Below are 17,177 nucleotides of genomic sequence, written 5' to 3'. Positions count from 1 at the left end.
CAGAATAAATGTGCAATGCTTGAACATATATTTATTTAATATTAACCATCTATTTATCTTCAATGGATATCAACCATCTATTTGGGATGTGTATTATAATAAAGTGTAGGTTATTCAAACCAATGTTGTATATTATAGTTTGCATTTTCTTCAACATGCCCTCAATCTACATGATACAGTTCGTATTAGAGCAATATCCAGATAAGTGCAAGTGCAATTGCAAATTTATCAAAAAGACACAATGAAGCTAAATCATAATTGATTAAACATTGCCGAGTCTACAAAAAAACAAACAAATACAACAATGAGATAAACACAGTTTTCTCTACCATTCAATAAATAAAATAAAAAGTCATATGCTGTAAATCACGGTGGGCGGTGGCTGTTGAAATGTTTTGTTGACTTCGCTTTCAGCCTGAATAAAATTAATGTACATTAATATATAAACAGTATGAGACACTAAGTATGTTTATAACTACCAATATATATATTAAAACATAGAGAGATAATGGGTTGTGGAAATGTGGATTACCAGTTAACAAAGTGATTGAAAAACTTCCTTGTACACAACATTTGTAGTTGTTGACAGCGGAACATTGTCGTTGTCATGAATCAGTATCTTTAAATCGTTTTTGTTGGTAACTCTAGATATGGCAACATATAATTGGCCATGACTAAAGACGTGAGTAGGCAAATACAGTCCGACGATATCAAGAGATTGACCTTGGGATTTATTAATTGTCATAGCATAAGAGACAATTATTGGAAATTGTCGCCTAATCAACTTAAATGGCCAAGGAGACTCTGAAGGCGACATAGACATTCGAGGAATGTAAAAGAGGTTACCTATATTTTTGCCAGAAATAATTCTTGCCTCAACGTGATTGGCCAATCTTGTAATAATAAGTCTTGTGCCATTGCATAATCCTTGAGATTGGTCTAAATTTCTCATCAACATAATTGGTGTACCAACCTTCAATTTGAGAATGTAATTCGGTAGACCAGATGTTCTTAGATTACTCAAGAATTCAGGTGTTAGAACTTCGTAAACTTCAGTGTATGTCGCATCGGTCTTATCTATCTCGTCAAAACTGAGATATTCCTTTTCTTCCCCTAAAGAAAGAGAAAAATATTATTAAAACGTCGGATAATGAAAGACATCTTATACATATAAATATTTGACCAATCTGAACATTAATGTGATATGTTAATAATGTGTACCTGGTATTAGGTCCAAAATATAATGGTTGATTTTGTCAACAACTTCAATTGTTGATGCAAGAATTGCTTTGCCTTGCAAATAATCAAGACATACGGGTATAATTTTGCAACAAATCCGGGTACGTGCTTTCAACGATGGCTTGTATGGGATCTTCAAAATCTGTAATTAATAATTCCCGAGGGATCTCTATATCGGCCAATCCATCATTTGGTTCGGATAGCCTACCATCGCCGACATCCAGTATCCATTTCGAGAACTCTGCTATATCATTACTGTTCTTATTGCCTTTATCATTCTTAAGCCTCATATTTCTTGTTAGAGTGAGGACCTTGCAGTGATCCCACACATAAGATGAGAATATTGATGCATGCACAATATCGGAACGAGAAGCTCTTGGAACAACGGGAAGAATCTGCCGGAAATCTCCGCCGAATACAACAACTTTCCCTCCAAATATTCTACCCGATAGCCCATTCTGATTCATGAGGTCTTTAAGGGTTTTGTCTAATGCTTCAAAGCAATTTTTATGTGCCATGGGTGCTTCATCCCATATGATCACATCAGTTGCTTGAAGTAACTGTGCATGCTCAGTATTCTTGTCGATATTGCACGTAGAGTTGTCAAGGGTCGGCACTGAAATTTTGAATTTTGAATGGGCAGTTCTTCCGCCTGGCAATAATAATGAAGCTATGCCACTTGAAGCAACAGTAATACATATTTTTCTCTCCGAACGCAGTGCGCTTGACAGTGTTCCCACATGAAAGTTTTGCCGGTACCTCCATAACCATGCAAAAAAAACACCCCCCTCTTTGTTTCTTGACAACTTGCATGATTGTTTCAAAAATACCACGTTGCTCACCTGCACATCGTGAGTTTGCTTATAATTTTTACGGAATTATGTCCAGGGAAATAACGTAACAGAGTTGCAAATATATATCGAGTTTTTTATAAGATAACCTGTGAGTGCTTTGAATAGAGCAGTGAAATTTTTTCTTTCGTCATTAACGTTGTAATCACGTTCGTCATAAATCAGACGGTTGCCAATGTCTCTTGTGACATATGAGTCGGGATATGGCATATCTTTAAACTCATGCAAGCTTCTTCGATTGGACTGCAACATTTCCTCAATGGCAATGAGCGTCAAGTTTTTCAATTCATTGTCTGTTAAATGCAGGTCTATATAAAAAAAAACAATCAAACAAAAATATCATTTATTAAATGATATGCTACGATATTTATAGATGAATAACACAACAAATGATAGATTTGGACTGTTTTTTGTTATTATTAATGTGTTTGCATTCTTACATATACTAATAACCAACATATCAAATGATAGACCAGTTAGTTAGAATGTACCTAATTTATTGGTTGCTTGCCTCTGCTGGTAAAGAATGCCGTCTGCCAATACTTTCCAAGTTTTAACCCAAACATGGTTAGGTCTATTCATTGTACCGGAGAGTAGCATGGTGACAAACAATTGTCGCAAAAAATAACCTGAACCCCAATCTTTGGCCTCGTATATTGCCGGAACATATTCCTTATCATCATTAAGAAATCCCATTTCGAAACATGCATCCCTAAAACTGTGCCGAACAATTCCTCCCACCTTTTTTATGTCCTCGTAGCAAGTCGGTCCCTTTGCTATAGTTAACATCATTCTAAGATAAAAAAGCTCACCTGTACTTGGCGGAACCCATATAAGTCTTCCAATTGTATTACCTCTTTTGCATGGTCTCCACCATCTGTATCTTTTGTCGTACACAAATCTTGTGAGAAACTTGGAGTAAGTCAAATATTTTGCCTCTGGATATGTCTTGTTGGCTTCCATCCAAGCGGTAAACATAGACTCTTTCACACTTGGTTTTTCAAGTACCTCATCAATCAACTCATAATCAGTATATTAAACACAATTGTCTCCCTCGAGATGAAAATACAACCTCTCAACCGCGGGCGACCTTCCATGAATGGGAAATGAGAATATCCTCCAACATGCTTTACTTGGAGAGACATATCTACAGTCAAGATATTGTTTTATTTCATCAAGATTTCCATTTAAAGATGATCCATCATTGGTAGTATCAACTACAGTTGCGGTAATTCGGTCATATCCTTTGTTAATATATTTGAATAAATACTTAACGGATGTTCCCTGATTACACCACTCAATGTTGATGCGAGCCTGGAATTTCTTCAACAAATATGGATTATAAGGAACTACAAATCTGTTATCAAGATCAACGTCCTTTTTCGTAACTGTAATTCCAGTATCTCTTCTCATGTACAAAGGATATCCTTCGTGGTCAACAACAGTGCGAGCCTGAAATTTCTTTGGGAAGAATTTTGAGCATTGATTGCTTTTCATACACGGCGATGAAGTGTTTGCGTATCCGCAAGGGCCGTGAATCATATGTGTTTTCACCAGATGATAAAGTTGCATATCATCATCCTCCGATGGAATTTATGCTGAAATGATGTTGTTTATATCTTCTGGACTGGGACACTTGCTTTCGGGATGCATAAATAACAGAATATGTGCATGTGGTAAACCTCTTTTTTGAAACTCAATTATGTATATATCTGCAATAACATAAAATAGCGAAACAATAAGAACAAACATTATTCAAAGTAGTAATGAGTTAAAGCCAGACGGCCCATGTATATTAGTGCATCGTATAACGACTTACATGCAACAACTCTCCCCAATACATGCTTTTTTGTTAAATCAGACAACAGCTCATCCAACTTGATTTTAAAAACTCGGGATATGAGGTCAGGGCGATCGTGAGGATGAAGCTTTATTTTGTCGGTAAGTCTCTTAAGTTCGGGCCACTTTGGATTGCAAGTAAAAGTGATAAAAAGTTCGGGAAAACCAACGTGGCTACAAATAGCCATTCCATCAAAATAAAGCTGCTCCATGTATCTCCTGCTACCAACATAGGTTGACGGCAAAACTACCCTTTTACCTTTGTTTGAACCCTGTGTGTCCGATCCTTGGTCTGGACCGGTAAGATTGGAGTACATAGAAACTCTAAGTTTCTTCTGATGCTTGCGGATATAATTCAATCTTTGGGACTCCATCATACAGAATCCATCAACTAAAAATTGCTGAAACAGTCTCCGTGATCTCAAAAGCGTATGTGCCTCAGTTGCTCTTGTTTGAATGCGATACGCAAGCCATTCTCTTATGGTAAGCTTATTCATCTTTTTTTTTTGAACTTGTTTCCCTGTGTAGAACACCAAGCCTAAATCCGTCTTCTCCATAAGGAAAAAGTAGGGGATATTGTAAAGCAAGATATGCTGGATGAAACTCACTTATTCTCTTTAGCTTACCGCTTTGTCTCTCAAGAATAATCTCCCTTTTATCTCCGGTGTCAACGTCGCCTACTATCAATGCAGCAACTTCTGCAACATTGGGTTGATTGTAAATTCTACCATCTTTTGATCTATCTGCAATTAATCTTAACTTCAATTCTGGTACATCGGAATGTCGTAGCCTGTCTGCAGCCATCCTAAAAGATTTAGCATGTGTGTTGAACTCGTCAAGCATATTCTTCAATTCGGTCACAACATGCGGAATTATATTTGGATTGTTTCTGAAAAATAAATTACAACACGTGAATTAGGCTACAGAGGAATAATTTAAAATAAGGGTTAAATAAGTTTTTGGTCCCTATAAATATTACAGTTTTCATTTCTAGTCCCTCTCTGCCTTTAGACAACGGTTTTTACAAAAAAATCGTTGCCAAAACCAGCTAAAATCGTTGCCAAAATTCAGGAGGGACTAAAAATGAAACTGCAATATTTATAGGGACAAAAAATTTATTTAACCCTTAAAATAATAAGCATATATTATTAATGTAGTCTATTAAATTATTAAATGGTGATAAATTACCCCATTCCTTTGATTCGATGTTGTATTTCATTTTCAGTGTCGTAAATATATAGCTGAGAAAATCTGGGTGTCTGTCCATTAAGCGGCATCATGCTCCCAATCCTATGGCAAGGCTGTCCATGTACTCTTATGTTAGGAGGACCTCCACCGGCATTGAACCTGTTGTCAAACTTCATACCAGGAGATGTAAAGGCAAACATCATGTTGTACAATCTATAATATTGCTGATAATTCTGATTATCCGCACCATTATCTTGAAACAACAACTGGTTAAGATAAGGAGGAGGTAATTTCAAAAGAGGAAGCAAAATCTTGCCATTTCCACAACACTGTTGGAATTTGGGGACAACACTATGTTTTCGTTTATCAGATTTCTCTCCGTACCACATAAGTGCCCCACAACGTGTACATTCTATTGCAGGATCACCTATATCTGAGTATCCTGAAAAGATACAACCGAAATCATAATATGCCCATAACAAATGAACAAACGTTGAAATAAGGCACTTGGATTTTTTTATATATAATATAATGTACTCATTATGAATGAACAATAGTTTGACATGATAATATAACATTTTAAAATAAAATGTAACCTGAATCATGATCATTAATCGAACTATAATTTGTATTTTGCTGCTCATGGTCATCGACGCTTGATGCTGAATCATAGTCAGGATTGTTGTTTATGAACTCACATTCACTATCACTAAACGATTTGTCCGATCTATCCTCGTCCGAACTATCATCGTCTTCAATGTCTACTTCGGTTGTACCAACGCGGTTGCCTGTGGAGGAAGAGATACCCCCATTGGCAACATTAGAAAAGTCATTGAATAAATTTGCTGCGATGGTTCGGACATCATGAGTTTTTTTCTTTCTGCTGGATGAAACGACGGATGTTATAGGCTGCAATCAAATTTATAGCACGATGTTTATATCAAGAGGAAAGAATTAAGCTGCAATAAAAAAGTTTAACACATGTTATAACAATTCGGATATACATACCGGAGAATGAAGATTATCAGTTTCTATGGTGTTACAACTTCCGTTCGTGGCTGGTGTTGTGCGTGTGCGAGATTTTTTCAAATTTATAAGTGACTTTCTCCTCTCACGTGCCATTGCAGATTTCTGTGCAGGGGTGAGTGAAACAGCAGTAATATTTGATATGGAGCTTTCAGATGAGAAATGACTATCTGTCGTGTTAGGCTGAGGTGTTGCCTGATAGATAATATTTTCGTATGCATGTTTTTCCATAAGATTGTATGACACAGATTCTTTCAGACCAATTTGCAATAGTTTGGCTGATGATTTTGCAACTCCACCGAGTGGTGAGCGACGCTTCTGAATCCCTATATTACTGATAGAAGAAGTTATATTAGACAGTGGTATCCTTACATTGTCACGTAATGGATGATAGAAAATGCTATAACATATCTTGAAATTGTTAAATATGTGAGGACAACCTCACCTCATCCAAGCATATTTAACATGGTATCAGAGCCAGGTTAAGGACTGCAATATGTGGGCGTTTGGCCCATGCCCACGCTAGGCATGAGGGTGGGTGTTGAAGTTGGTATTTGTGAGTTTGTTTGAAGTCCCACATTGCTTAGGTTCCCGGACTGTTGGGTGTATAAATATGTGAGGACAACCTCACCTCTTGAGCTAGCTTTTGAGGTTGAGATCCAAGCATATTTAACATGGTATCAGAGCCGGGTTAAGGACTGCAATGTGGGCGTTTGGCCCATGCCCACGCTAGGCGTGAGGGTGGGTGTTGAAGTTGGTATTTGTGAGTTTGTTTGAAGTCCCACATTGCTTAGGTTCCCGGACTGTTGGGTGTATAAATATGTGAGGACAACCTCACCTCTTGAGCTAGCTTTTGGGGTTGAGATCCAAGCATATTTAACATGGTATCAGAGCCAGGTTAAGGACTGCAATATGTGGGCGTTTGGCCCATGCCCACGCTAGGCGTGAGGGTGGATGTTGAAGTTGGTATTTGTGAGTTTGTTTGAAGTCCCACATTGCTTAGGTTCCCGGACTGTTGGGTGTATAAATATGTGAGGACAACCTCACCTCTTGAGCTAGCTTTTGAGGTTGAGATCCAAGCATATTTAACATGTTGAAGTTGGTATTTGTGAGTTTGTTTAAAGTCCCACATTGCTTAGGTTCCCGGACTGTTGGGTGTATAAATATGTGAGGACAACCTCACCTCTTGAGCTAGCTTTTGGGGTTGAGATCCAAGCATATTTAACATGGTATCAGAGCCGGGTTAAGGACTGCAATGTGGGCGTTTGGCCCATGCCCATGCTAGGCGTGAGGGTGGGTGTTGAAGTTGGTATTTGTGAGTTTGTTTGAAGTCCCACATTGCTTAGGTTCCCGGACTGTTGGGTGTATAAATATGTGAGGACAACCTCACCTCTTGAGCTAGCTTTTGAGCTTGAGATCCAAGCATATTTAACATGGTATCAGAGCCAGGTTAAGGACTGCAATATGTGGGCGTTTGGCCCATGCCCACGCTAGGCGTGAGGGTGGGTGTTGAAGTTGGTATTTGTGAGTTTGTTTGAAGTCCCACATTGCAGTCCTTAACCCGGCTCTATTAAGGACTGCAATATGTGGGCGTTTGGCCCATGCCCACGCTAGGCGTGAGGGTGGGTGTTGAAGTTGGTATTTGTGAGTTTGTTTGAAGTTCCACATTGCTTAGGTTCCCGGACTGTTGGGTGTATAAATATGTGAGGACAACCTCACCTCTTGAGCTAGCTTTTGAGGTTGAGATCCAAGCATATGTAACATGGTATCAGAGCCGGGTTAAGGACTGCAATGTGGGCGTTTGGCCCATGCCCACGCTAGGCGTGAGGGTGGGTGTTGAAGTTGGTATTTGTGAGTTTGTTTGAAGTCCCACATTGCTTAGGTTCCCGGATTGTTGGGTGTATAAATATGTGAGGACAACCTCACCTCTTGAGCTAGCTTTTGGGGGTTGAGATCCAAGCCTATTTAACAGAAATCACTTCCATTTTCATCAACTTTATTCCTTTTTTTTGTTCTTTCATTCAAGACAGCTCTCCGATGTCTTCTTGCGAGTGCCGATTTCCTCTTCCTCTTAATGATAGTTGTATCCATGGTTATTGAATTACAATATGCAACACCTCAGTCATATAAAAACACACATGATAAAAGCAACTTTTTTTTTGTTTTAAACCAGATGCATCAATATTTATTATAAGATTATAGTTTGAATGGTTGTGTATATATAGATATTTCCATGACAATTCCAAAATCTGACTGAATAAAAAACAACAATGCATAAAACTCAAAGAGTCGTCTAAAATGAATAATTACTAAAGTGCATGCCATTACAACTAATATCACGAATTCACACGTACATACAGCAAACGCAAATTAAATGAAATGGGCATGACATAGGTTTTCATCATTACACAGTTTGTTGAAGAACGTGCTGAGCACAATAACCAATCGTTTCTGAGAAACTTGAAAGATGCATCATCATGATAACACATATCACTCAAGTAACCTTTATGTATACGTTTAGCTTTTATATACAACATGAATTCATAGCTGTATTATATGGTACAATAATTATAGTATCATACTTTATTGTTTCTATGAAAGATAACTTTTGAGATGTCTTCTCCAATTACATAAGGGTAGTAGCAAGCATAAAACTCATAATTTGTTATGTAAAGAACACAGTATTCAAAATATTTTTTAATAAACATTACCATGTACAAACCAATTACCTCCATCGAAAATCATCACATTGTATGATATGCTAGCCAATTACCTCCATTGAAAATCATCACATTGTATGATTTGATAGCCAAAATGGGTGGAAGAATAATTTGCAACCACTCAGCTGTACTTTGCTGAAGTGCTGTGTCCAGAAATAGAAAGAGTAGAACCAAATAGGGTTGTTGAGCAAATGAATATGGATTTTACAATAAGAGAATCACCAGAAGCCAAAAGATGTTACAATAAAAATTCGAAATAGGATAATGCTATAATATACAATGCTTTGGTTGTCTGCAATCTACATAGTATGGGAAAAATAAAAATATAAATTAGAAAAAAGCAACAGTATATTATGGTGATAAAACATACAATCGTATTATGTTTAACATATTTTTACCCAATACTCACATCGTCATTCCATTAAATATTGAATCACGACGCATCTTTAGAGGCATAAAGCATATATGAATGGGATTTTTTTTTTTTGCATTGGAGAAGAAACAACTCATTTTAGACAAATTGATCATCCTTCAATTTTAAGATATGTCATTGTTGCAACGAAAATTTTTTAGACGTCGCCAGTAAACAAAGTATTGATAAGAATTTAAGAAATTTGTTAAACTTTATTAAATAGAAAAACTTTATAACTTTATTTTTTTATCCATATATAAAAGTTTATTATAGAATTATTCTCCACATTAAACCAAATTATATATAAACAACAATTAAACATCAACTCCAAAAATCGTATTTCATACTTAAAATAACACAAACATAGTTGTTGCAATTCAAAATTAGCAAGAAATACAATAACTTAAAATTAAACACTTGATTTGTCCCATAAGGTTCGAATCACATAAAATACATCAAAATAAAGTGTTCAGCAAAAAAAAAAACAAATCCTACAAACTGGGTACAACACATGTTCCGTGCTCATCTTCCACTACTCTTCCTTCTTGATATCTTTAATTAACTTCGTCGACGAAAGCTGGACACCTTCAATTTCCTCAACAACTTCGGTCAAAATTCTCTTAGAAGGGGTAAGATTAGTATTTGAGGCAGAAGGATCATAATCAGCTGAGACAGACAGAGGTTCCTGAAATCATGCGTATGGAAAAAACGTTATTGTCAAGCTCAACATTTGCAGACGGTAACAATCAGCTACATTCAGTAAGTGAATTATGCAAAACTTACAGAAACACTTGGAAATTCGTCCTGCGATGTTGGTTCAATTATGCGAAGCCTAGATGTAGGCTGCATGAGAAATAACAATCCATCAGTATATTACAATGTAATTAAATGTCCAGTTAAAAGTTACAGCAAAAGACATTTACCTCTTCAGCTCTAAAATTGTCCTTAACTCTGTTACGGGTTTCCGTATCAACTCTGAAACCAATCACAGAAAGGCGTCCATTTTTGGACTGGAATACAGCTCTGATAGCCAACTCACGCTTCAATATTAAATCAAGTTCGTAAGGGAATTCAAGCGGATCATACTCCCCAGTCTTGTTTCAAAAAAAAAAAAAGATATGTAAGAATACATTTATTTGAATTATGGACATATAGAATGATGAAGGGAGCTCATGTACCCTTTTTAGACCATTTATAATCTCAGCAGCGGATTTGCCTACCAACTTAACACAGTCGGCATCCCAAAAAATGAACTTAGCATTGCATTTACCGTCAACAGCCAATATTTCCAGTTTAAACCTACAGCATGTTATAGTATATCATAAGCCATAATAAGATATAGAAAGAAAAATAAAAATCAGAAAAATCTTTAACAATACCTGGGCACGGGAAAAGGACTTATATGTTTTGCATAACACTTAAGCTTTCCATCCCTCAAAGTCACACTTTTTGTACAGTCAACACATCCATCGTAATACCATCCAGATTGTCCAACATCAAATTTATCCAGCGTGGCAACAGTTACACATGTAGTTTCCTAACATACAAAACCAATATAAAAATTTAATGATGAGCGGTACAAAGTTAATAATATACATTCAAAGTACGTGGTCCCTTGCCTGTTGCAAACCCCCTATTTCTGCAAGACTTAAAACATCAGCTTTCCATACAAACTTATCGAAATTTGAGTATTGTGAATTTTGTGATGCAGTAACTTGGACGCCTGTATCTGATAACTTTGGGAAATCACCTTTAAAACTGCATCAATAATAATAAGATAATGCATGTTAGAATTATATTATCTATCAAGCGGTTAATAAAATAAAGGATGATGCAAATACCTTTCTTTTAGCTTGGAAACATGTTCAAAACCAGTATCATTAATGATCAGTTTTGTGCCATTCCACGCATTGGATACGTTTAAAGGAAAGTTTCCTGTAAAGTTATATTAAATAATTTCAGAATGTCAAATTTTTAACACATCTATGATATCACATCAAAATACAAAAATTCAGAAGCATATACCTCGAGCCTCCTTTATTCGAGCATTAATCAAAAGCACAACCATATTACCATCATCCTTATTTTTGTCCAATACTCATTGAATTGGATTGCAAATTGACCCCATAACGTACACACAACCATGGATTTGCTGCAATACAAAAAAATGAATCTGTTAAGCATATAAAAAAATATTACATGCATATGTATAATAGTGTGTGTATATGGATCTCACCTATTATCAGTAATTGAAAAAACAACTTTGCTCTTGCTGTTATCAGAACTGACGTTGGATTGAGTAATCTCTACAACTCCACCAAGAACATCTGAAACATAAGAACGTGCAATATAAGATAAGCGCGTATATAAGTCAAAACTCACACACGTTTAATCTCAGAGGTAAAAAATTACGACTTAGTCCAAGAAGACGGTTACCAACTAAAATATTTGATTGGAACTTGCCATCTACAGTGTCAGACAGACTAAGTAGATTGAGAACATTAACAGGAATTTCTGGGTTGTCCGTTTTCTTAAGGGAAGTTGATCCATAGAACACCAGCTTGTGTTTGTGATCGGTGGACTTAAAAGAAAAGTCATTGGAACCTACTTTAAAATTCTGCATTACGTATGAACAACCATGACAGAGATATTCCTTGAACTTGGCAACCAAGTACGGAGGTACAACAGCTTGAATCATAGATCCCTACATTAATTAAAAATGTATGGAATCAGCATCTGGTCCAAAAATATGAAAAATAAGTGTACAGACATGAACATGGATGCAAACCTTAGAATCCACGAGAATCATTTCAAGGTGTTCCTTCTTTGAAGCACTTGTGACTGACCAAATATGTTTGCACCTAACAGAAATCTTCCATAGGTCCTTTGAGTCATTGATATCTCTCACATACTCAATTGGACGCGCCATTAATTTCTTTTCACGATTACCTGAAAAAATAGATGTTAATATACACACTAACAGCAACAAAACGTTAATATCACTGAGAAAATTAATATAAAACCTTGAGTAGTTTTGGTAGAACGATTTTGGAATGAATGGTATGTAGGTGAGGGTATTTATAGTGGATTTGGGCACAATGCAGCATGGAAAGTTGAAAGGTTTTTGTTGTAGGAAGCTGTGCTAAGTCCCTTGCGTGATGATGCAGCTGCCGTCTAGGGTTTGTAATTCCAACAAACATCCATAAATACAAAAAAGCACACGCTACATATATAATCATTACATTTCGTGCTGATCAATGCTTGAGATGTGAAAAAAGGTGAAAACTTAAAAAAAAAATAGGAGAAAATTAATGATACAGTTTTGTTGTAATGACGCCATGTCAGCAAAATTTGAATTAGAATCAACCATGTTTCAGTATTTAATACAAAGACTAATGTACCCTTAATGGTTAGATTAGTTTTAGCTAATATTAGTTAGGGCATACGTGGAAAATCCAGGTAATTTAAATTTTATATATTGTTAATAGATAAAAAAGGTATAATGACATAAGATAAACCTACTACTACTATAACATAAAAACTAGTAAAGGACCCGTGCGCCCGCACGGGTCACGTAAAGTCGGTATAAATATTAAATAAATATAATATGGTTATGGTTAAATAATTATATTAAAATATATATTAATTAAACGAAATAATTTCTTCAATGATGATTATCATATCAATATTAATTTAATTTATCAATTTGTAGTTGTTTTCAATGATGATATTTATGTTGGATAAAAATTAAAATAATATTAGAGATAATTAATTATTATTGTTGATTACAATTTTGACTCTGAAAAAATATAGTTCTTGATAAAAAGTAAAAAAATAAATAAAAATTGAGATATTATTATTATTATATATTAATTTTAAAAATATTATTATTTCTATGATTAATAATTTGGGGCTGTTAACTCAACATATTAATGTATAATTGTTATTAATAAACTCTTAATGTTGATTATTATGGAAATTTAATGAAAAATGAGACTGCTCTCCCATCGAACCATCTCCACTTTTTTTTTTTGTTAATGTCCTTGATGTAGTCAAATTTTCTACTCTTTGCCACTGAAAAAAATACATTAATAAATAAAAGGCAAGTAAATCAAACGCAGAGGTTGGTGTGAATCATAAATCTACTATAAATCGAAACAAAAATTTGATGAATGAATAGAGTGGAAATTCAAAAGGTTAATTTTCTGTTTCCAATATGTTAATTTCTTTAACCGAGAAAAACTGTTGGAAGTATAATAGGGTTTGGGAAAAGACATTAGGTCAAATATGATTATATATATATGATTAATATTTAAAGTAATGATGCATTTAAGACTTGTTAGCTACAATTAACATTGAGAATCAAAATAATTAAATTGAAAAAAGAAACAAAGCATGATTGAATTATTTGAAACATAAATATTTGGCACCTAAAGAGTCACATAATAAAAATGGTAATAATTTAATTGGAACGTAAATATTTGGCACGTAATAATTTAATGCATTTTATAATTATTTGTGTGTAGTTAATTTTTAATTTAGATTGAAATAAATAAATTGAAAAATCATATTTAATTTATGAATTAAATCAAATCCTAATCCTTTTTTAACTCACCATTTGAACTTCAGTGAATCATATATTTAATTTATTGGAATTTAAGATGGTCATCCGAACCATGAAGACACTTTATTTTTGGTGAAATTTTTATATGAGAGAATCGTAGTCAAACTCTCCCGTGAAATCTTATCCTTCCTTTTGAAATTAATTGCAATCCCAATTTTAAACTCTCCCGTGAAATTCATATACCCATATTTAAAAATGGTAATAATTTAATTGGAACGTAAATATTTGGCACGTAATAATTTAATGCATTTTATAATTATTTGTGTGTAGTTAATTTTTAATTTAGATTGAAATAAATAAATTGAAAAATCATATTTAATTTATGAATTAAATCAAATCCTAATCCTTTTTTAACTCACCATTGAACTTCAGTGAATCATATATTTAATTTATTGGAATTTAAGATGGTCCTCCGAACCATGAAGACACTTTATTTTTCGTGAAATTTTTATATGAGAGAATCGTAGTCAAACTCTCCCGTGAAATCTTATCCTTCCTTTTGAAATTTTACGTGAGAAAATTGCCATCCCAATTTTAAACTCTCCCGTGAAATTCATATACCCATTTTTTTTCAATTAAATATATTAAAAGTTTTTTTTAAAGAATTAAATATAAGGATGTACACTACTTATATATAATATTTTTATAAATAGTAAATAAATATATAATAGTTGATATCTTGGCCTTTTGTTTTAAATATAAAAAAGAAATAAATTTGTGTCTTTCATAAAAAAATTTGGTTATTCATCAATCATAATTTTCTCATATTTTTTAATAAAAACAAATATATGTATCAACTTTTAGAATAAACGTTAACATCTTATCATAAATAAATGCTAACATTTTTTCATGTCAATTTTATTTTTATTTGTATCATGTAATAATAATATATATCATTTTTTATCAGGTATATGATATTTTTGCTTAAAAAATTTATAAAAGAAATCATACTTAATTGATTGAAACAATTTTTATAGAAGCAAATTATTGTTGCCTATAAAATTGACACACTAAATCAAAAAAAAATTTGAAAATCAAAATAAAATTGAATTAATTAATTTAATGTTTTATTAATAAGTATTTATATGAATTACATGTATAAGAAAATTAAAAAAAAATATGGATTATACCATATTATATTTTGGTAATGTAGGAATATTCCAATTTTTTTAAGATAATTTAGATCAAATATTAAATAAATATTTTTTATCTATTAGTTTGAAATCAAAATTAATCATCAGAAATTCTTATTAGAAGGAGTTAAGTATTTTTTCTTGTATTAAGTCATAATATTAAATATAATTATTTTCTTTTAATTTATGATATTTTTTTAAGATAAATTTATAAAAAATTATACTTAATTTATTAAATCCATTTTTATTGGACCAAAATGATCTTGTGATTTTTGTGTATTCACCTATTGTTATTGTCCATGTAAAATATTCATTTATAAAAAATTATTGCCTTCCCATTTCTTATTATCATTGAATAAATATTTTTCTTTTTCATATTCTCATTCAATACCAAAAGACAATTGCAATTTTTGGAAAAAAACAAATAATTAAGAATGTTAATTATATAGCCGTAAAAAGATTCTGTGGATTAATGTCATTATTGATATAGACCCTAAGAATTGTTTAGAGATTAATGAGATAATTACGGTATGAAAAATGACCTTAAATCGGCTATTGATTTTCTTATATAGATAGTAGATAATTTGATGGTCTTATATATTAAAAATTAATATATATAATAACACCCTAAATTTTTAAAGCAATATTTAGAAGATAATGCTCATTCTATAATCATATAATATAACAAAATATTTAATAAAAATAAAAAATAAACAAAATATATCTCTCAATGGAATGCTCTGTAATTAAACTTTTCCACTTTCTATTTCTCATATACTTTTTTTCTTTTTCAAAAAAAATAAAGTAAGAGTAATGTAGAAAAATGAAAAGTTAAGAGTTTAGAAAAATAAAGTGGGAAAATTAAAACCTTTCATTTTATTTATTAAAAAAACTAATTCTTAATAATTAAAACTAACGACTCTTAATTAACAATAATAATTAATAAAAATAGTCTTAATTATTTTATATTGAATTTTTCAAATCAAGTAAGAAATGACATTTCACCATTTAATTAAAAATTAAAGAAAAATAAATAAAAGAAGTAACCATGAGGAAGGAAAGAGAATGCAGTGATGTAAATTTTGTGTGCAGCAACGTAAAAATAACTTTTTATCTCCAAAAACACTTATAAAAAGTGCTTATTGCAATCCAAAATCATTTTTTCTTTCTCTGATTTATGTCTTCTCTATTGTAATAAAATCAAGTAAACACCATACTCTCTTTCTTATCTCATTAAATCAACTCCACGTTTCTTTGTGGTCGTTAATATCCTTGATGCAGTCATATTTTCCACTCTTTGTCACTGCAAAAAAAATACATTAATGAATTAAAGGTAAGGAAACTGAATGCAGATGATGGTGCAAATCACAAATCTATTATAAAGCAAAACTTTTGTCTTCACGTATCTGAATTTAAAATCCTGAAACAAACAAAAATTATATTAGAGAATCAGAAATTAAAATTGAAAATCAAATTCGTAGATATGCAAAATAGTAAAATCTGAAGTTAAGCAGAGCAACTGAATGATGGCAGAGCAGTGAATGAGGAGCAAAGGAAGATAATAAAAAATTGAGAATGCAAAGAATGAAGAAGGTGGAAATAAATAACAGAGAATGAAAGAAGAAAAGGTGATGCAAAGAGATAGATGGAGGGACTCATACAATGGTTCAACAATTCCCAATACACTAAACCGTAAAAGCAATAAAAATACTGTTGTGTATGGAATAAAGCAAATGGGTTTAGGGTTGAACTTGTGGATGAGAGATGCATTATGTAGTTATTATAGGATTCAAGAGGCAAACGAAATTGAATGAGAGGAATGGAAAAGGTATGCAAATTTGAAATTATGCAGACTTCACTTGGCTCTATGTCTGCATGACCCAATGAAAATGCACCGATGCAATAAAAAAGCGTGTTCCAATAAAAAAGTTTTGCATTAAATTGGATGTTGAAATGTAATCATGATTAGATGTAAAATGACGTTCAGGGGTATGTAAAACCATGTTTAATTGATTGTGATTAGGGTAATTAAGGGAATTTGGTGGTAATTGATTTTTATATATTAAAATAGAATAGATATATTAAAATAGATGTTTGATTTATAAGTCACATTTATCATATAAATATTCAGATTTAAATTTTGAT

At 32.9% G+C, this 17,177-nt stretch overlaps 3 protein-coding genes across 3 annotated transcripts; all 3 read right to left on the bottom strand.

Annotated features, from left to right (window-relative positions):
- Positions 1-535: 535 nt before the first annotated feature.
- Positions 536-3,632, bottom strand: LOC131605382 (uncharacterized). Its single transcript, XM_058877744.1, has 5 exons — positions 3,163-3,632; positions 2,582-3,081; positions 2,180-2,398; positions 1,316-1,891; positions 536-1,113 (listed from the first exon to the last, which is right to left on the bottom strand). The coding sequence occupies exons 1-5, from the start codon at positions 3,630-3,632 to the stop codon at positions 536-538; spliced, it is 2,343 nt and encodes a 780-aa protein (XP_058733727.1).
- A 51-nt stretch (positions 3,633-3,683) lies between these two features.
- On the bottom strand, positions 3,684-8,234 carry LOC131605381 (uncharacterized). Its single transcript, XM_058877743.1, has 7 exons — positions 8,123-8,234; positions 6,126-6,469; positions 5,714-6,026; positions 5,118-5,559; positions 4,556-4,818; positions 3,910-4,449; positions 3,684-3,802 (listed from the first exon to the last, which is right to left on the bottom strand). Exons 1-7 carry the CDS (start codon positions 8,232-8,234, stop codon positions 3,684-3,686), a joined length of 2,133 nt encoding a protein of 710 aa, XP_058733726.1.
- A 1,573-nt stretch (positions 8,235-9,807) lies between these two features.
- On the bottom strand, positions 9,808-12,204 carry LOC131605380 (uncharacterized). Its single transcript, XM_058877742.1, has 12 exons — positions 12,064-12,204; positions 11,688-11,979; positions 11,512-11,602; positions 11,349-11,427; positions 11,301-11,307; positions 11,117-11,210; positions 10,895-11,033; positions 10,655-10,812; positions 10,454-10,574; positions 10,199-10,369; positions 10,059-10,118; positions 9,808-9,960 (listed from the first exon to the last, which is right to left on the bottom strand). Exons 1-12 carry the CDS (start codon positions 12,202-12,204, stop codon positions 9,808-9,810), a joined length of 1,506 nt encoding a protein of 501 aa, XP_058733725.1.
- Between the last annotated feature and the right edge of the window lie 4,973 nt (positions 12,205-17,177).

Source organism: Vicia villosa, linkage group LG5 (genome assembly GCF_029867415.1).
Source record: "Vicia villosa cultivar HV-30 ecotype Madison, WI linkage group LG5, Vvil1.0, whole genome shotgun sequence".
Classification (NCBI taxonomy): domain Eukaryota; kingdom Viridiplantae; phylum Streptophyta; class Magnoliopsida; order Fabales; family Fabaceae; genus Vicia; species Vicia villosa.
The sequence above is the reverse complement of the archived record's forward strand: the minus strand, read 5'-3'. Positions and strand labels throughout refer to the sequence as shown.